The sequence below is a fragment of the Brachyhypopomus gauderio genome, chromosome 3 (assembly GCF_052324685.1).
Source record: "Brachyhypopomus gauderio isolate BG-103 chromosome 3, BGAUD_0.2, whole genome shotgun sequence".
Classification (NCBI taxonomy): domain Eukaryota; kingdom Metazoa; phylum Chordata; class Actinopteri; order Gymnotiformes; family Hypopomidae; genus Brachyhypopomus; species Brachyhypopomus gauderio.
The window spans coordinates 5,598,262-5,619,569 of NC_135213.1; the positions used below are offsets into that span (position 1 = coordinate 5,598,262).

At 40.3% G+C, this 21,308-nt stretch overlaps 1 protein-coding gene and 1 long non-coding RNA gene across 2 annotated transcripts in view; one reads left to right on the forward strand and one right to left on the reverse strand.

Moving 5' to 3' along the window:
- Window positions 1-1,496: 1,496 nt before the first annotated feature.
- The window catches only part of LOC143510090 (uncharacterized), a 134,531-nt gene continuing 114,719 nt past the window's right edge, over window positions 1,497-21,308 (reverse strand). Inside the window, exons 2-3 of the long non-coding RNA XR_013129896.1 lie at window positions 2,144-2,246; window positions 1,497-1,618 (exon numbers count right to left, since the gene is read on the reverse strand). This is a non-coding gene — a long non-coding RNA (uncharacterized LOC143510090). The remainder of the gene's footprint in view (window positions 1,619-2,143; window positions 2,247-21,308) is intronic.
- LOC143510080 (uncharacterized) lies at window positions 4,857-19,981 on the forward strand. The gene is made up of 2 exons (XM_076999091.1): window positions 4,857-5,154; window positions 15,754-19,981. Exon 2 carries the CDS (start codon window positions 15,843-15,845, stop codon window positions 16,791-16,793), a length of 951 nt encoding a protein of 316 aa, XP_076855206.1. The 5' UTR covers window positions 4,857-5,154; window positions 15,754-15,842; the 3' UTR covers window positions 16,794-19,981.

The following is a 21,308-nucleotide window of genomic DNA, read 5'->3' on the forward strand; positions in this document are numbered from 1 at the left end:
CATTCAAAAGTGGTTGTTGCCAAAACAGTTAAATCCTTCAGATACCAAACCATTAATTACCTTTAGTTGATAACTAAAGTTGTGGTTCTGGTATAATTAGAATATGAGACTGATTCAAAATTAATGAGACTGATTAATAATTAAGGTAAAACACATTATGGATTAGTAGGTGAAACCCCTACACCAGTATAATGAACATATACACATTTTTCTGTATTCTGGTGGTTTTTACTTTACAGCTTTGGACAGATCCTGAAGGTAGTACCCCAAAGAGTGGAGATGGGTACAGTAAACAACAAACAATATCACTTTAGTGAAGTATTTGGCATATTAATGGGTCATGAATGTCCAAATGATTTGTTTGTTATTTTGTACCATGCTTCTTTGTACAACAACGTCTTGATACTTTTTTTTCAAAATAAACTTTTTATTTTCAGGTCAGCTACAACCTCTCAATCTTCAGGCCAAGAAGTATGTAATATTCTTTCATAGATGCCCCATCACAGATAATTTATAGTTTGTTGTAATACAAATTGCTTTCTGTACCACAGAATACTGCTAGAACACAAGAAATGGACCCTCCAGAGCAGCTCAATCTACACAGCTTCCATAAGTATGTTTAAATATATTTGCTCATTTTTAAATCAAATGTAGTTATTGCTAATTCATTTAATCTAGTTAATTGTACTCAAATATCAAGCACATTTGTTTTCCTCTTCACAGTGAGTATACCAGTATCTATGCACCAATTGTCATTGATAGCAGTTCAGAGTCTGAGGCAGTTGTGGAATCAGAAGACAGGTAACTGGTGTTGAACACTTTTAATGACTATGCATTGTAATTATATCTTTGAAGAAAAATACTTAACATATATACAGTACATGTACTAACAAGGAACTAACGTATGTGCACTACTGGCTTAAATTTTACTATGTCAGATTGCATTCATTGATTTTAAAATGATTCAAAATGTACATTAAATGTGTGATTTAACCATAATTTTAAAGTTTGGCATATTACTATTATGCAAAATACTATATAATTTGATGAAGCTTGGACAGGTTATAAGTTGGACCGTCCAAAAAGTTGGGCTCCCTCCTGAGTCTTGGTCCTTGCAAGGTTACTTCCTTATTCCACCCAGGGAGTTTTTCTTTGCTGCTTTCACCATTAGTTTATGTTTATGGTTTAGGACAAAACCGTGTGATATTCGTGACAATTAGTCTATGGCAATTGTTATCCATGATCAGCCATTTTTTTGCCATTTCTTGTTTTAGTGAAAGTGAGCCAATTAACCATTTGTGATTTTCACAAAGTGGAATTTGACCTTTGACCTCCGCATTTAATAATCTTACAAGATGAATTACAATTTCTAATGGATTATTTTATCAAGGTGCATACTCAGCTCAGTAGGAATTGTTACTCTCGTTGTTGTAAATAAGACTAATATAAACTAATATGACTACAATGTGTATGTAATTGGCTACATTTTACCTTGACTATTGAATGCAGGATATTTTGTAGAGCCTCTGTCTTCAAAGACTCTGCGTGTCCTTATGGAATCCATTAACAGTGTCAGAAATTCACGTTTAGGTCCCTCTTAGTCCATACCCTCTTCTGTCTGCCCAGTGTGATCAGAGAATTTTACCATCATGTCATGGAAGTACTTCAAACTCTGATAAACACTACATAGAATTTTGAGCAATGATTATTTAGAGCTTCCACACTTGAGCCACATAACGTTCCTTGAAAAAACCATTGATACAGCCACTGATAGCCACGCCATATGGAACAATTTGTGAGAACAATATCAACATTATTAATTAGTCATTAATTGAATCTAACTATTGTAAATTTTATACATCATTGGATTCAATTAATACACCAGGCAGTTATCACAGCAGCATAACATTGCAAAATGTAATGCTACACTTGTCAAATGGATAAAGAACATGTTCTAATTTGGTATAAGCATGACCTGTTGTTAGTTCTTATTTGTACTTTTTAATTATAATCTTGGAAATAGGTTGAATATTCTATCACCAAAAATGTAAATTCTAATATAAATTTCAGATAAGACTGCTATGATATTTTTTTTTTAATGTCAAAACAAAACATGCAAAGTAGTATTCAGGAGAAAACCTACCAGTTTCTTGAAAGGTTCTTAAAACCTGAATATTTCCACCACAAGAAGCACAAAATGAGGCAATACAACTCAAAAGGATTCCACAAAATGGACAAAACATGACCTAGGTAGATAAAAATAAAAAAAATAGGATTTTTATCAGGCTTTTACAGGGTTGCCAACTCTCACGCATTGAGCGTGAGACACACGCATTTGACCGTTTTCACACGCTCTCACGCCACACTTCCGATATCTCACGCCGAAAAAAAATATCCAGTTTATTTACCTCAGATCCACATATATGATTCAACACGTTACTAGTTCGCTAGCTCTGGCGCCATCCACCGGCGATATAACACTGAATCTGTGTCCATTTTACGTTCGCCCCCCCCCGAAATGTAGCGCACGCGTCGTCATTTTGATGCATTTGCTTTTCGTACTTGCAGCGCGTTTTGCTTTTGCAACGCGATGGGCTTTCATAGCCACCGTAGATTAGCGACAAATCTACCGACTATATCTCCTACATCATCCAATTGCACACCCGGAGAGCCAACCGCAGTTTTAGACCTGCAGTTTTAGACCTGCAGTTCTAGACGTGCCTTAGTTTTAGATGTATGTAACGTAATATCCAGATAGTGTTTTAGTATGTCGCGGGAGCAGATGGAAGAATGATATTTATAAGCAATAATAATATATGATATATATATGATAATGTCTGAAGGTCATTTTTGGGTTATCGTAATGTTTATGTCATGAAGGATGAATCTGGCAAGCGTTAGTGTGTCTTGGTTCGTTAGTTCTGGCTACCTTTATGGCTACTTAGTAGCTACTTTGATTAAATTTGAAACAACTTAAAGGAAGGAAATTTGCACTTACTACGCTACTATTAATATTAAAAGTAGTAAGCAAGCTAAAGTAGCATTTCCCCATCATTATTAACCCCTAAGAACCCAGACTATGTTCTGAATATTGATACAATTGAGCATATTAATATATGATAGACATATATTTAGTCTGCTAAATGCCATAAATGTAAATATAATCGGTCTGAAGGTCATTTTTGTGTTATCGTAATGTTTATGTCATGAAGGATGAATCTGGCTAGCGTTAGTGTGTCTTAGTTCGTTAGTTCTGGCTACCTTTATGAGAGAAATGCTAGTCCTGCGAACATAAATTGTTGCCGGGGGGGTGGCGAACGTAAAATGGACACAAATTAAGTATTATATTGCGATCGATCAGTGTTTGCGCCAGAGCGAACTGGTAACTCATTGAATCATAGATATGGATCAGAGGTAAATAAACTATATTTTTTTTTCGGCGTGAGAAATCGGATGTGTGGCGTGTGAGCGAAAAACCCCAAGTATCACATAATATTTGCTAGTTGCATGCCAATGAAGGTATACGAGTAAAATAAATCACTCCTAACATTCTGGAAACGTATGCTTACTCACTGAAAGCATCCTGACATTATGCAATTTTTGCTGATTTTTAATACAAAATAGCCTATGCCAGTAATCCAGTAGTTTAATTAAAAATAAAATATCTTCAGGAGACAAGCTGTGTGTGTAAATGACAAAATTAATCCAAACTCTCTAAAAGAACAGGGAAAATGAGGCGTACTACTTCTATTTAAATACAAAATGTGGTGTACATTATCGTTTAAAACTTGTCAAATGTTAGAGATTTGGCTAAAACAATTGAGAATCAATGGGCACATTTAACAAATAAACTCTTTATACAATGGATTATTACAATATACAAGCCCCTGAGCCTACCGCATGCATTGGAACTACTGGTCTAGAACTGCAGTTGGCTGTCGTTAGCTACATTCCGAGCCGCTAGGTGGCGCATGTCTAAAACTACAGCACGTCTAGAACTGCAGGTCTAAAACTGCAGGTCTAGAACTGCAGTTGGCTCTCCGGCTGTGCAATTGGATGCATCTCACTTTTTGTGGTAAATATAAATGCGTCTTCAGTGTAATCCAAAATAAATCACTGAATTTAACTCACACAGTCTCAGTCAGTCACTCAAACATATTTAGGGTATTTTACTCATTTTTCTCTCCCACAACGTTATTCTTTTACATCTTATATTATGCAAATTAGGCGATGACGCCATTTTGAGACTTTTAGGACAGCCAGAGTTGCCAGGTTCGCAGTTTTCACGCCAAATTGGGCTTGTTTGAAAATCCAGCCGCGGGTAAAAATTCTGGGGTGGCGGGTGCGTTTTTTCGGCCTACTATTTAGTTGGTCTACCGCGGGAGTTACACTAAGTCTACACTAAGAACCAGGAGAACATAACGACATAAGGAAGGACAGTGTGAAATGGAGAGAGAGAGAGAGAGAGAGAGAGAGAGAGAGAGAGAGAAAGCAAGCAAGCAACAAACACAGACACACAATGTGAAAAGAAAGCAGCAAGCAAGAAATGATTAAAAGTTATTTTATTTTTGCTAATGATGTTACTATTAAATGTTCTTGACTGGGATGTAAAACTGATATAAAATAACTAATAAAACTTACAATATTATTAATGACTAATATAAATAGCAATACTGAAAATAAATCCCTCATAAACTAAATACTAAGTCATAGACTCATAGTTTTGCCATTTGGTTTAAAATCTGTGACAGACAGATGCTTTTGGCTAGTTTAAGCTTCTGAAGGGCGGGTTTTACACTGACTTTGTGCTGGATATTTCTGTAGGACCTGGCAACCCTGAGGACAGCCAATAGCAATTTTCCTTACTGAGGAGTTGGCAACGCTGCTCTTACAGACAGAGAAGAGACTTTGATGAATCCACGTACGCAGCAGTCGGTGCGTGCTGGAGAGTTAAGAAGATTGAGTATTAATCTTTTTACACGAGCATTGCTCAATATCAATAGCAGCGTTTGGATCGATCCGCCCACCTCTACCTACCATCGCCATCGGACATTACAGACCACAGGTTTCCTTATTCTCAATATCGGCATCGGGCGTTTAGTGGTGTTGCGCCTATTGTCTCCTGTTTGGAAGTGTTGGACTACTGGTTGACCTGTAAGTACTTAACTTAGTAATACGTACCACTAACACCTTTTAACCAAATCTTAACCAGACTATTTTGTTCGTTCCGTTACCTCACGGTTGAATCTCGTGTCAGCTGGGCGTACACTGTGCGATTTTTGGCCCATTTTTAGCCGATTTTTCACTCGTGCGACTATTTTTGCGATCGGGCCGAGTTTTTGAACTCCCGATCAGAAATCGCAGCGTCGCAAGAATATTAAACATGTTTGAAATTCAAATCGCTCCTCGTGAGAGTATCGCACTGTTGAAGCAGCTCCACGAGCTCTCCCTGCGATTTAGTCGTACAGTTTGAGATGGAGCTGAGTACACGATTTAAAATATCGTACAGTGTACGCCCAGGAAAATTCAACGTGTTAAACTGTTTTTATAATGGATGTTATAGCGCTAACTAACCCAGCCAGATAACGTAGCTACTTATTTGATACTGTACGAATATAATTATATTTGGTTATTTTGTTTAGTAACTCAGTGGTTCCTGTTACAAATATAAAAGCTTATGTTGCGCTTTGGTCTCCTCCCTAGCGCAGCATGTTCGTTTTAACCTTTTATTACAACCAAGTTAAAATACAGAGATCTCTGGAGAGTACACTACAAAAGCCTAAACTACTCTACTCTGTGTTATTCGTATGGTTTTGTGTGTAGGTCTGAAAACAGACTTTCACCTCTTCTTTATAGTAGAAGGGGGAGTATCGCCCCCACCCTTTCTGATCTGTGATTGAATCTTCCAATGTCTGAAAACTTGTCTGCGTGTTTCTCAAAATAGATTACATGTCAGTCACTCTGCCCCCGTGAACTTGATCTGACCTTTCTACTGTTTTGCACTTGTACTCTGCCTCCGTCTCACAGATGCTGACGACCTGTTTTCAACTTAAAACATATTCTTTGAACTTGCACAGGTGTTGACACATTCTGTGGAACAACAGATACGCTGTAAAAATGACTGGGCATTTAATAAGAAATGGCACGGAGATCTATTGAGGAACAGTTTGAATAAAGTAGATGTGTTATGGCGCATTTCCACTAGGGCCTGCTTGGCGCAGTACGGTTCGATTCGCGACGGTTTGTGAGTGTTTCCATTAGTACCAGTTAGCCGGTCCCTTCGGGTACTATTTTCGTACCTACTAGCTCGAGGTTCTAACCGTTCCAAAGCGGTACAGTTCTGTGACGTGGAGGAACAGCATGACACTGATTGGCCAGGGAGTGTCGTCACAGGTTGCGTCAGGAGAGCGACTCCTCCGCTATGCTATGGACTCCTCAGCCATTTTTAAAACCCAAGGAGCGAAGTCCGTTCCCTGGTCAAACGCCGAGATACAAACCTTTCTGTTAATAATCAGCGATCAAAAAATCCAGGGCGAACTGGACAGGGCCACTAGAAATGTAAAGGTTTTTAGCGAGGTTTCCGCGCTAATGGCTACCAGCGGTCCGTTCAGCAGTGCCGGTGTTACACCAGATTCTGTGACCGTCGAGTTTTGTGACCACAGGGGGCGCTATTTCACAGTTTTTGTTCACAGGCCATAGGCCCTTTTCACACTTCCGCATTTTTTCTTCCGGAAGCTCTCGTTGCAGGGTAAAGTTACTTCCGTTACACATTAAACAATGGCAGAGTCCAATAACAAGAGCTTTTGCAGTGCACCAGGCTGCTCGATCTCGAAACAAAAACAGTCGTATCTCAGTTTCTACGGTTTTCCGGCTGACGACGAGCAGAAAAGAAAATGGGTTTGTGCAATTAGGAGGGATGAAGGGGAAAACTTTGTGATACGGAGCATCTTTGTGTGTAGCCAGCATTTCACTGCTGCAGACGGCTAAAGCTCGCGGCTAAAAGTTGGTGCTGTTCCCTGTTACTGTCCCCGGTACTGTTACTGTTCCCGGTACTGTTACTGTTCCCAGTACTGTTACTGTTCCCAGTACTGTTACTGTTCCCAGCCGGTTTCAGTGGAACAGTTGCTGTCCGCGTTTGAAAGATCAAGCTCTCGGCTGGGAGTACACGTACGTCCGCTAGCATCTAGCTGTTACCCGCTAGCTTTTAGTTCCGGTTCGCTAGCTTCTAGCTCCGGTTCGCTAGCTTCTACCTTCAGTTCGATAGCATCTAGCCCCGGTCCGATAGCATCTAGCCCCGGTCCGATAGCATCTAGCCCCGGTCCGATAGCATCTAGCCCCGGTCCGATAGCATCTAGCCCCGGTCCGATAGCATCTAGCCCCGGTCCGCTAGCTTTTAGCTCCGGTCCGCTAGCTTTTAGCTCCGGTTCGCTAGCTTTTAGCTCCGGTTCGCTAGCTTTTAGCTCCGGTTCGCTAGCTTTTAGCTCCGGTTCGCTAGCTTTTAGCCCCGGTTCGCTAGCTTCTAGCCGTCATCCGATAGCTTCTAGCCCCGGTTCGCTAGCTTCTAGCCCTGGTTCGCTAGCTTCTAGCCCTGGTTCGCTAGCTTCTAGCCCCGGTTCGCTAGCTTCTAGCCCCGGTTCGCTAGCTTCTAGCCCCGGTTCGCTAGCTTCTAGCCGTGATCCGATAGCTTCTAGCCGTGATCCGATAGCTTCTAGCCGTGATCCGATAGCTTCTAGCCGTGATCCGATAGCTTCTAGCCCCGGTTCGATAGCTTCTAGCCCCGGTTCGATAGCTTCTAGCCCCGATCCGATAGCTTCTAGCCGTGATCCGATAGCTTCTAGCCCCGGTTCGCTAGCTTCTAGCCGTGATCCGATAGCATCTAGCTAGAAAAGAGCAAGCTCTCGGTTGGCAGTACACCACGAACATCTACTAGTCGAGAGTTTGCTCTTTCAAATGCGGACAGCAACTGTTCCACTGAAACGGCTCTGAAACTAGTTGTGATCCGCTAGCATCCAGCTCTGCTCGGTAGCATCCAGCTCTGACCATCACTTTGCTGTCGACTATATTGGACACTGAATAAACAATAACACGTAATAACTTGGTGTGTGTCATGAACTTTATTGATACTGATGTAAACCAAACAATCAATAGCTGACGTCCCTTGGCTTGCTAAAGCTGGGCGTACACTGTACGATATTTTGAATCATGTACTCAGCTCCAGCTCAAACTACGACTAAATCGCAGGGAGAGTCGGCTCGTGGAGCTGCTTCAACAGTGCGATACTCTCACGAGGAGCGATTTGAATTTCAAACATGTTTGATATTCTTGCGACACTGCGATTTCTGATCGGGAGTTGGTCGTGAGGTGTGAATCGTTCCTCGTTTACCTGTGTAAACTATACGATGCACGACACGCGATTGAGCCGAAACTCAGCCCGATCGCAAAAATAGTCGCACGAGTGAAAAATCGGCTGAAAATGGGCCAAAAATCGCACAGCTTAACCTAGCTAGATATTGTTAACTAAAGCTGTCAGTATAATATGTAATATTATAATATATAACATAATAATATAGACTGTTTTACCACTCCGTAGGATGACTAATGGAACCAGCTATACCTTAAATAATAGTTAGTTACCTAGCTAGTGCTAGCTGGTGTTAGCTTACCCTGGTATAAGTGAATAAATTATTCTACAAACAATTTGTAGCCTCTATTTAACTTGGAACCGTTCGTTGTTGAATGTTCTCCAACGATACTGGAAACGTATTTAAAATTCAGTCTCGGCAGCGACGACAGGGATGAAGTAAACACACGCTCCATGCTGAGGTGAATTGACAACAACTATCTTCTGCGAGTACCGGAACTTGTTTTACCCGGCGGTGACGTATTTCCGTTTTGTTGTGAAAAGGGCCTATATATGTAATGCTGCAGCCCAGAGCCCCGGTGGGCGTGGGTAAAGGGCGGAGCATGTGTCAATCATTTTCGAATGCAGCCAATCAGATACTAGACTTTCGTTGTCAATCAATTTTTATTAAGCCAATTATCAGCCAGAGTTAGCTGTCAATCATTTTTTACTGCAGCCAATCATCTTAACAGATCTGCCAAAAGAAGGCGGAAACTGCACGGAGAAGCTCTTTAAACAGAAGTATATGCCATTCTTGCACAAAAGTAGCTGAATAGAAACATTAGAAGAGCCATGACTTTAGACATTTTTAAATCAAAGTTTAAAATACTTCATACTTCTCACTTGTTATTCTGGAACGGCACTTTAATGTTTTTTTCCCCTTTATTGCACGTATTGCATAATTTGTACATTATATATATATATATATATATATATATATATATAGATATATATATATATATAGATATATATATATATATAGATATATATATATATATAGATATATATATATATAGATATGTGTGTATGTGTATGTGTATGTGTGTATATATATAATGTGTGTGTATATATATATATATATATATATATATATATATATATATATGTGTGTGTGTATATATATATATGTGTGTATATACAGTTGTGATCAAATTTATTCAACCCCCACTGAAATAAAGTGTTTTGGCCAGTTTGACATTGATTTTGATCATTTCAGTCATCTTATTTACAATTATATCAAAGAGGCACTTATAAATTAGACAAACATAACATAATATTTATGATGGAATAACCACAAATGTCTTTACTGTGCTCACATCATTATCAGTTTTATTCAACCCCCTAGTGACATTATTTTTTAGTACTTAGTACAACATCCTTTTCCAGTTATGACAGCTTTCAAGCGTGAAGCATAGCTTGACACAAGTGTCTTGCAGCGACCTATGGGTATCTTAGCCCATTCTTCATGGGCAAAAGCCTCCAGTTCAGTCACATTCTTAGGCTTGCGCACTGCAACTGCCTTCTTTAGGTCCCACCAGAGGTTCTCAATTGGATTTAAGTCTGGTGATTGCGATGGCCACTCTAGAATGTTCCAGCCTTTCATGTTCAACCATGCTCTAGTGGACTTGGATGTGTGCTTCGTCCTGTTGGAAGGTCCAACGTCTCCCAAGCCGCAGGTTTGTGACTGACTCCATCACATTTTCCTCCAAGATCTCCTGGTACTGAAGGGAATTCATGGTACCCTGCACACGTTGAAGCTTTCCTGTACCATTAGAAGCAAAACAGCCCCAAAGCATAATTGACCCCCCGCCATGCTTCACAGTAGGCAAGGTGTTCTTTTGTTCATAAGCCTGGTTCTTCCTTCTCCAAACATAGCGCTGGTCCATTGTCCCAAACAGTTCTAATTTAGTTTCATCTGACCACAGTACACTGTTCCAAAACCTTTGTGGCTTGTCCACATGACTTTTGGCATACTGCAGTCGACTTTTCTTGTTCTTTGGAGTCAGCAAGGGGGTGCGTCTGGGCGTTCTGGCATGGAGGTCTTCATTATGCAGTGCGCGCCTTATTGTCTGAGCTGAAACTTCAGTGCCCACATCTGACAGGTCTTTTTTCAGTTCCTTAGCAGTCACGCGGGGATTTTTCTCCACATTACGCTTCAGGTAGCGCACAGCAGTCGCGGTCAGGATCTTCTTTCTGCCACGACCAGGTAACGTTTCCACTGTGCCCTTTAACTTGAACTTGCGAATGATACTTCCGATAGTGTCTCTTGGAATATTTAACAACTTCGCAATCTTTTTATATCCATTGCCATTCTTGTGAAGAGCAATAACCTCTTCTCTTGTCTTCTGGGACCATTCTCTTGCCTTCACCATGCTTGGAAACACACCAGTAGATGTCTAGAAGGAGCTGAGTATCACAGTCCTTTTAAATCTGCCTAATTGGTGCTTATCATGCTTGATTGCTGCTCGTTGACATCCACAGATGTTTTCAATACCTGATGGAAAACACTGGAATGAACCTCTGTTCTTAGGAGTGGTAGTCGTAAAGGGGTTGAATAATTGTGTCAATGAAGAAATCACAAAAAGGCCATTTAATACTTTATGACAAAAAAAATTGATGCTATCTTAGTTGCATTTAGTTCTTTAACAAGTCCTTGTAAGATTTCATTATGAACACAATTACAAATGTGCACTGAATTCCATAAAACCCTTCGCAGCATTGGGGGTTGAATAAATTTGATCACAACTGTATATATATATAATATGTATGTGGCGAGTGTAAATTGTTAGCAGAGGGGAGGTGTAAATGGACACAAATTAAGTATTATATCGCGATCGATCGCCAAGTATAAGCGCCTCCGCCGAGCAGAGCGTTGAGGAGCGATTTCGATTGGAGGATCGTGCTATATGTTGTATTATTAATTTTTTTTGCTGATGCTGGTCTAGCGTGTCGCGTGCCACTGATTATGCCTTGGCGTGCCAACGGTGGCCCGCGTGCCATAGGTTGCCGACCCCTGCTGTAGAGCCTTTATTAATTATAATAGAGACTTTATTAATTAATTATTCACATGGTTATTTAGGTAGCTGTCTTGTGTATTCGGATCTGTGTTGTGTATAATAGTGTATATCAGGGGCGGACTGGGGAGAAAAAGTGGCCCGGGAGTTCCTGACAGACTGGCCCACTATGTGTGTGTGTGTGTGTGTATACTGTATGTGAATCTATACATGGCACGTAGTGTATATGACGGCATTTATTGTCATATGGACAATATTAATTCCAGCAATAATACGATTACAAAGCCACATAGTGGCTTTTAAATAGTCCATCATAAGACCACCAAACAAGTTGTTTTACGCAAAGTGCATCCTAAAGAACAACCTACAACTCTAACGTGGGTATTTCTTCCTCGTACCTATTTGTGGTGGTTAGTTTTAATCTAAGAATTTCAATAGCTTTTAAAAAAAAACAGTGCTCTGAAACCTTTAAGACCGCCACTTGCGTCCGTGTTAACCATGTTAAGGTAATTTGTAGATGGTGCCTTAGGCTGGAAACATACTTGCTGTTTGCCCATGCGTTCGCGTAGACAACGTTCGCGTACGCGTCGCGTTAACTATTGGAGGACGTGCAAGACCTACGCGCCAAACCGACGCAGGATATGCGAAGCAGCCATGATGCGTACGCGAACGCGTAGTTAACAGCAAGTATATCTTAGCCTTTAGCCTTTAGACGTTGCAGAGGCGACAGCAGTGCGCGGCAGTGGCTCCTCCGGCGGCCAGCGGCCCACTAACCCATCGGCCCACCGGGGAAATCCCCGGTAGCAATGTATGCCAGTCCGCCCCTGGTGTATATAGGAGTTGTAAAGTTACTCACCAGGAGATGGTGGGCGACAGTAATCGTGCTCCATAGCATTAGCATTCGGCTCGGTTAGCATAGCTTCCCTGCTCGTCTCTCTCTCCCGTGGCAGCTTCAGTGTTCAAACCGAGACGAGTACTTGCCCTCTCGTAAGGTGTCAGACGATCTTCATGTCGACTTTCAAAATTATTCCAGGCGAATCGTGATGGAACTGATCCCTTCTTTAGCCTGGCTCTGCTTCCTCCCTCTTTCACATACAGCTCCTCCGACCTGAAGTGCTGCTACACACGTATGTACTGCCGCGCACAACCGTAAATGTGGCACTTTCCTCTCTCCTAATAGCTGATATCCATTTACTACGTAAATGTTTGTCATTTGGAAAGTCGTAGAAACTCAGGTTTGGTTGTTTCCGTTTGTTGTTTGAGCAGAAAGGCACGCTGCAGTAGCACTTGCTATGCTGCTCCATATTTTCTCTACGTTCTACCCGCGATGTTTACCCTGCTATTTTTTACTTCCGCATTCCAAACCCGGAAATGTGAAAAGGGTCCATTACAAACACAACGCGACCGTACCGTTCCGTTGCGAATCGATCCGTATCGAACCGTACCGCGCCAAGCAGGCCCTAGTGGAAATGCGCCATTAGATTTACACCACATGTGCATGTTTTTCTTTACCTGTTTTTATGTACATATTTTACTTTTTATTTCAATGATTGTGAAGTGTGGAATTTTAAAATTATTTTATTCTAATCATTTAAAATCCATATAAATAAGCAACAGTTTAAAGTAAAGGTGTCAATTCCAGGTTCAGAGATTAAAAGTCCTCACCAGGATTTTGCTCAGGCTTCCTGGATTGTGTTGATTCCACTTATTTTACCTGGATTGCTAATTAGAAAATCTAGCAAGCTTGAACAAAAACCTGGTGAGGACTTTTAATCTCTGAACCTGGAATTGGCACCTCTGGTTTAAAGCACACACACAGCCTACAGGTAGCATGTAGGCCCAATTGTACCTTTTGGATTTGAATACATAATGCAGCCTTGTTTGTTTTTGGGTCTTTGAACAGGCTCCCAATCTCATTACACACACAGGCTGGGTTATACATCCTTTTACATTTATACTTTTATTTCATTTTCAAATGAAAAATGCAACTTACAAATTCAAAATGCTTTAGTTGCATACAAACACAATGTAATTATCAAATGAAAACCACGACTTAAAAATACAAAATGCGATAGTTGTAAATTCATATGTGACTTTCAAGCAAATGCACAGCAACTTTCTAATACATCACACTACACGTACAAATACATATGTACAAAAAAATGTCCTTTGTGGATCATGTGACTTTTTGCACACTTTTAGCAGGAGCACTTTCTAAAGAGGCCAACATAATTCTCACCTTCAATCTACCTGGAAACGTGACACAATGAGTAATCGTGTGCACAGGTGAATTTTCTGTGATATGTTGGTGCTGCCCATAGATTAATTCTCTGATGAACAATAATTTAAAAGATCAAATCACACTGCTGGAACTCATAAGGAGCTTCAACAGACCAAAGCAGCTCTGCAGCACCATGAGAGAGAAAGGAAGGAAAAGAACAACTTTGAAAATAAAGTTGATGAGCCCTACAAAATAAAAGTCCCTATAGACTGGCACTGAACCAGAGAAAGACACGTAATCACAACATAGACAAATGTCTTCATTTTAGTGAAGTAATGAAGCCTAGCACGGTCTCCTGATGGTATTTACCATGAATGTCTTTAGAACAGTGGTTAAAGTTCTCAGTCACCACGAGGGATTTCCATCATTTGAATTTTTTGAGTGAAAAATCTGTCAAATCATAATAATAAACCACACGCCCGCGCTTGCTATCTGTTTTGAGGCCGAAATATGATCCTCTCACTGGCGCTCATCAGCGCTAGATGGATGACGCCGGTGACATTTCATTGACTTGCGGGTCATCCCGCATTCTGATTTTCAGACATTACGTAGAAAAGTTACCTCCCTCCTGCCTTAAGTCCAGTTTGTTTTGGTCAGTTTATGTTTTCAACTTGTTTGATCGTGCCGAAGACATTGCTCCGATTCAATCAACATAAACAGGCGGTTCCCCGGGAACAAAAGCACATAATTTATGTCCTAATAACCCAACACGAAATATTCATTAAATATTTTATATATTAAAACCAACTATAATCATAATACTTGTAATTCTTTTAAACTTTATTTGCATAATTAATAATCTAACAGTAATTAATAAATAAATAATTATTGAATGCATCATGCCCACATGCCTGTTTTTAACATTTGTGTCTGTATTAACAAAATCTTTAGGTTACAGCATTTTCACAGAATATTAATAGAAATTTAGTTTTTTTTATTTTCACCATAATGATTACCTGACTTATTTATTAATTAATGTAAAGATGAATATTCATTCATTCATTTTGAATATTATAATGTAAATGCAAATGTGCCGTATTTTGTCAATTGTGATTTTTTACACCCCAATCGAAATTTGTCCTCCGCTTTTAACACATCTGTGCAGTCAGAACACACACACACACACACACACACACACACACACACACACACACACACACACACACACACTAGTGATTACTAGGGAGCTGTGGATCACATGTGCCCAGAGCGGTGGGCAGCCCTAGCCCTAGCCCGGGGAGCAGTTGGGGTTAGGTGCCTTGCTCAAGGGCACCTCAGTCATGGCCTCAGGTCTGGGAATCGAACCCATGACCCTTCGGTCACAAGACCAGTTCCCTACCACCAGGCCATGTCTGCCATTTATAATGTCATGTCCATTCTTTTATTTTATTTGAATTTGTAGTGAAATAAAGAAGTTATGGTTATTTATATTGAAGAATCTCTCCACCGATCACACTTTTAGCTTTAATACAGTCGGAGAAAAAAGGCAAATTTTTCTTCCATTTAAAATGTCTTTATTTATAACCAATTTTAACATGGATGGTGTTGTTCTGTTATGTTAACATACCTATTTAAAGCAGGTAATCCAACTGCTTATGTTTTTGCGATAGTGAATCTGATAAAACCAAGAGAGCTTCATACCTTTTAAAAACTCACCAGGATTCACTAAATTTGACTTGATCTTTAAATAATTTTCTGGAGGAGGACCCCCAGATAACTCCATTATATAAATATTTATGTACATTTATTGCTCAGGTGTTGCATTTTGTCCCTTCATAGATTCTCTTCTCTCCTTACACAGGCTATTTAGATTAATATACTTTATAAATGTGTGTATTGTGTAGAATTAGGCAAAAGAGGCTGTGTCCCAACTACATCACATTTTCAGTAATTGCTGGCATTGTCTTTTGCCAGGAAAAACTTTCAGTCAAATGAACATTTCTTGCTTTAACCCATGCTTTAGAATGATTGGGCTCTGCAAAATGCTAAAGACAAATCTTTGTTATGATTGTTTCATCTTCATCTCACAATGAATTTGCAATTTCTTTTTCCTCTAGGAATTAATGCTGTCCACTTTCCTAAACACACAAACTACATAAACACATTGATCCATGAGGAGTACGTCAGACTGCTGAAAGCAGTAAACATGGAAAAGGAGAAAAGGTACCACTGCTTAGATTGTGGAAAGAGTTTTATTAAACACAGTCATCTCAAAAAACACCATCGCATTCACACAGGAGAGAAGCCATATCACTGCTCAGAGTGTGGGAAGAGTTTTACTGAACAGAGTGGTCTCAAACAACACCATCGCATTCACACAGGAGAGAAGCCATATCACTGCTCTGAGTGTGGGAAGAGTTATACTCAACATAGTGGTCTCAAAAAACACCAGCGCATTCACACAGGAGAGAAGCCATATCACTGCTCGGAGTGTGGGAAGAGTTTTACTCAACAGAGTAATCTTCAACTGCACCAGCGCATTCACACAGGAGAGAAGCCATATCACTGCTCTGAGTGTGGGAAGAGTTTTACTCAACAGAGTAATCTTAAACTGCACCAGCGCATTCACACAGGAGAGAAGCCATATGACTGCTCTGAGTGTGGGAAGAGTTTTACTCAACAGAGTAATCTTCAACATCACAAGCGCATTCACACAGGAGAGATTCCATATCACTGCTGTGAGTGTGGGAAGAGTTTTACTCAACAGAGTAATTTTCAACTGCACCAGCGCATTCACACAGGAGAGAACCCATATCACTGCTCGGAGTGTGGGAAGAGTTTTAATCATCGGAGTAGTTTCAAAAATCACCAGCGCATTCACACAGGAGAGAAGCCATATCATTGCTCAGAGTGTGGGAAGAGTTTTAATCAACAGGGTAATCTCAAAAAACACCAGCGCATTCACACAGGAGAGAAGCCATATCACTGCTCAGAGTGTGGGAAGAGTTTTAATCATCAGAGTAGTCTCAAAAATCACCAGCGCATTCACACAGGAGAGAAGCCACATCACTGCTCAGAATGTGGGAAGAGTTTTACTAGACAGAGTCATCTTCAACGGCACCAGCGCATACACACAGGAGTGTGCTCTGGAGAGTGAACCCCTCCAAATTATCCTGCTATAGGTACCATACTAAACCTACTTTTAATCTCTGATTATTTCAACAGTAACTCAGTTGCTTTAACTTGTGTGGTATCCCACTGGTTTCCCCTGTACTGCAGAAGTATTGAGATAATTATTTAGCACAGTTATCAGACTTCACTGTTGCAGTCTTTTATCCAGTGTGCTAGTGTTTAGTTCCAGGTACCATAATCACATTTTGCCCGTGCAAGAGCGCAAGTTTTTCTTGCGACTATGTCTGGCACCTCTAGACCTTCTACATTAGTTACTGTGGAAAGCCAACATAGTCAGCACTCCACAGGTGTTGATACACCTGTTGTACATCCTAAGGCCCCGGCTCCAATCCCCATGAATAATCTTAGGTTAGATGTAACTAGCTCTTTCTCAGAGTATCCATATGATACTACTGACTGTTCCACTTGTGAAGCTCAAAGTGAAGCTTCTGTGGAGGATCACCTTCCTAGAGCAGATGCCCCGTCTGTATCCATTTGCTACGTGTCAGCAGAGCCCTCTTTCTCATCCCTAGCTTCCTTCTGCCCCCTTACTCTTGAGTAACAAAGAGAGTAAAACTAATCCTGCTATTTCCAGCCCTGTTTATTCTCTGCATGATATCCAGACCAGGGACAACCCATCAGGTACAGCAGCTAGGTAGCCTTGTATAAATGCTGAGTATCATTCCACTGATCCACGCACATGCTGGTACAGTGACTTAAATGCTCCAGCTCTTTCCTCAAGGAGAAATGCAGATCTTTCTCAATTTGAGATGCATAAAGGCTCATTACTGCCACCTATGCACAGAGAGACAGGAGGCAGTAGGAAGCCTGAAGGAGACTTGGAAAATCATAAGCTCCAAGATCCTCCCTATGCTTTCCCTGTAAATTCAGACACTGTTCTTTCTGCAGGCACCTATCACTACTTTCTTCACAGGGACAGAGCCAAGAGGTGGAAAGAGAGGCAGAACCAGTGGAAGGGGGGACAGCCATAGATAAGGATCAGGTAGTGGACCTCCAGCCTGAGCCAGGGGGGAGGCAAAACTGACATTATATGAAGTTACATGTAAGCATGTAGCTATTTGTCCAGATCTCTGATCTTTTAAAGGGAGATGTTCCTGGCATCATCTCCGCCCACATTTCTGCATTTTCAATGCAGTAGGTTCTTTACTAAGGGGGGTGTACCCGGCGTTACTTCCTAACTGCTATACTACCTTTTACTCCTCACACAGATATTCTACTCTCTTCTTCCCTACTAGCATAGCAAGAGCATAGCAATATACTTTTGGGACGCTGTTTGCCATTTTCATGTTTTCCCAAATGTTCACAGAATATAGGTAAGCACATCTGTATGGGGTGATTTTTGTGTCTTGCTTCTGTGGAACTTTAAAGTAAAACTGCAGGCAAAATTCTTAGCATCAAGAGCAGAAAGTATATGTTGTGAATGCAAAACAAAAAATATATCAAATGTATATTTTAAAAATATAATTGGTTACTTGAAACTTATTTTCGTTTGCATTTTGACAGTTTTTGTTTTTTTATTTTATTTTAACAGTAAGGTCTTTTGCTTCTGGAATCTCTCTTTGCTTCTGTTTTGTTTTTTGCTTCTGAGTTTTGAAACACATTTCACGTGTGGGAGGGTCTTAGATGAAGGCGTTCCTCTGCAATCTCCATTGGTCACTGATTCGGGACTGACACAGAGCTCAAAAACCACCTCTGGGACCAAGCCATGCCCACCCCACCAGCTTCCAGCGTTTTCAAACATGGCAGAAAGCGGGGGTTCTGTTTCACAGCAGCAGTTAAACTGAGTTTTATCATTAAAGTTTATACAAAGGTTCTAATTAATTGCTAAATGGTCTGTAGTATGCTTAAATGTATCATTTATTTTCACCAGATTGTCTGTGTTGATCTCATTCAAAAGTGGTTGTTTTTTGCCAAAACCTCCAAAGAATTCACAGTTAAATCCTTCAGATACCAAACCATTAATTACCTTTAGTTGATAACTAAATGTTGTGGTTCTGGTATGATTAGAATATGAGACTGATTCTAAATTAATGAAACTGATTAATAATTAAGGTAAAACAAATTATATCTACTTTAAAGAATTAGTAGGTGAAACCCCTACACTCCTCATTGATCTCGTGGGAGGGACAAATTGAGGAGGGTAGCTCAAATGGTTCACCACCCTTAATCTGATTAATCAAGTCCTCAGACAAGATACGCATTGGAAGATAACTGTAACCCTCTTCCTGATAATCCCTCACCTCGTAAGGCTCCCTTGCTGTCCTTTAATGGTGGATTATTCTGTGATGTGGCGGGTGTTGCGAAATCAGGAACCGGACACAGTCTCTGAGGGGATTGGATTTTTAACAAACGGGTTTTACTTTGAACCTACGGGGTTGCACACAAATTGACAGTAGACACACGAACAGCACGGACACAATGAGGCATGATAACACTAACGTAACTAACAGGCTAACACAGATATGACCAACTAATCATTAGACATAAAAACAACAGACTCGACCAGCAACGTGACATATAACAGAACACTAAAACTTGTATAACAAACTACACCAACGGACATCTACAGACACGAGAAGCCATGAACAAAACAGAAATATAGAAAGATTAACCAAATCTGACTTCCAAAACACAATAGTCTGCACAAGACCACAAACGATCACCATAATTTTAACTTTCACAATAAGTTTCACTATAATATTCACCATCACCTTACAATTACCCACAAAGACTGAACACCAACTATTAAATACCAGAACTAAATTACAAATGAGACTCAACTGAAGGGGAAGTAACACGGGGTGTGACTGAACAGACTAAAAAGTGATACATGATTGACAGGGAGGCGGGGCTAGACATGACACCCTCCTTAAAATCTCAGCATCACCTCTATTCTGTGACCTACAGAAAGCATGGACTAGACTTGCTTGCAAAGTGAACATACAAGTTAATGTGTGTTTTGGATTGCTGTAAAATATTAGGCCTGAAATTTCAATATGTTTCAATAATTTAATTAATTTTTAATATGTGACTAAAGCTGATGTGAAATGTGCATAAATGTTTTAACTGTGACTCCATGGAAACCATGGTGGTGTTTTTGACTCTTCTGAAAGTCTATAAATGCTCTAGAGACAGATTAAAAACAATACTACACAAACACCTTTGTGTTTTGTTTTTTCTTTAGTTTGTTACACTCACATCAGACTTGAATGTCTTGAACATATATCAATCGAAACATTACTTGGTAGCAACTAATACACTGATAATAAATACCACTTTGCATTTATACAGTATGAATTACACTGTATTGTCATTGCATTATGATACTTCCCCTGGCTATATCTCCAGTAGCCTACATTGACTTTGATCCATTCAAAGGAACTGGTCAAATGTTCGAGTACAGATCAGCACACCAGGACCATGTACTTCACACCGCCTTCCAAATTATTATGCAAATTATATTTCCCCTGATTTTTCTAAATGGTCGATGCAAATGAGCCAGTATAATAAGTCATCACCCATTAAAGTTGAATTTTATTGAACAAATCTCTCAATTATAACAGTATATTCTTCAAAAATAAAAAAGCTCAAAAGGGGAAGATGGTGGTCACACCTCATGAGTTTCTCTCCTTTTATGCCCATAGCAGCCAATGACACAGAGGTATTCTTTGCAGCATGAGATGGTGTATTGTCACGCATGAAGATGATTTTGCTCCGGAAGGCATGGTTCTTCTTTTTGTACCATGGAAGAAAGTGGTCAGTCAGAAACTATATACTTTGCCGAGGTCATTTTCACACCTTCAGGGACCCTAAAGGAGCCTACCAGCTCTCTCCCCATCATTCCGGCCCAAAACATGACTCCACCACCTCCTTGCTGACGTCACAGCCTTGTTGGGACCTGGTGTCCATCCACCCACCATCCACTACTCCATCCATCTGGACCATCCAGGGTTGCATGACACTCATCAGTAAACAAAACTGTTTGGAAATTAGTCTTCATGTATGTCTGTGCCCACTGCAACCGTTTCTGCTTTTGAGCACTGGTTAGGGGGCCCAATAGTAGGTTTACACACCACAAGCCTTTGAAGGATCCTACACCTTGAGGTTCGCAGGACTCCAGAGGCACCAGCAGCTTCAAATACCTGTTTGCTGGTTTGTAATGGCATTTCAGCAGCTGCTCTCCTAATCTTGCCTGGCAGAAACCTTCCTCACTCTGCCTTTATCTGTATCGAAAAAAGATTCATTACTCGGAGCTTCATAACACAGTGGACATTAGCGACATCTGGTGGCCAAACCTGAACGTGTCTTGTGCATTTAGTGGACGAGGGGCTTTAAAAAAAAAGGGAATTACAGCTCTTAAAACTGTTAAAACCAAAAGCTCTTAAAACCAGTACATTAACATGACATTTGAGGTTTAAATAAATAAAAAACAACTGATGAAACAAATGGCAGGATACTTTGAAGTCTGGATAATTTAATG

Bases quoted from the DNA above. Each gene is read 5' to 3' on its own strand.
- LOC143510080 (XM_076999091.1), top strand. From the start codon at position 15,843: ATGGAAAAGGAGAAAAGGTACCACTGCTTAGATTGTGGAAAGAGTTTT.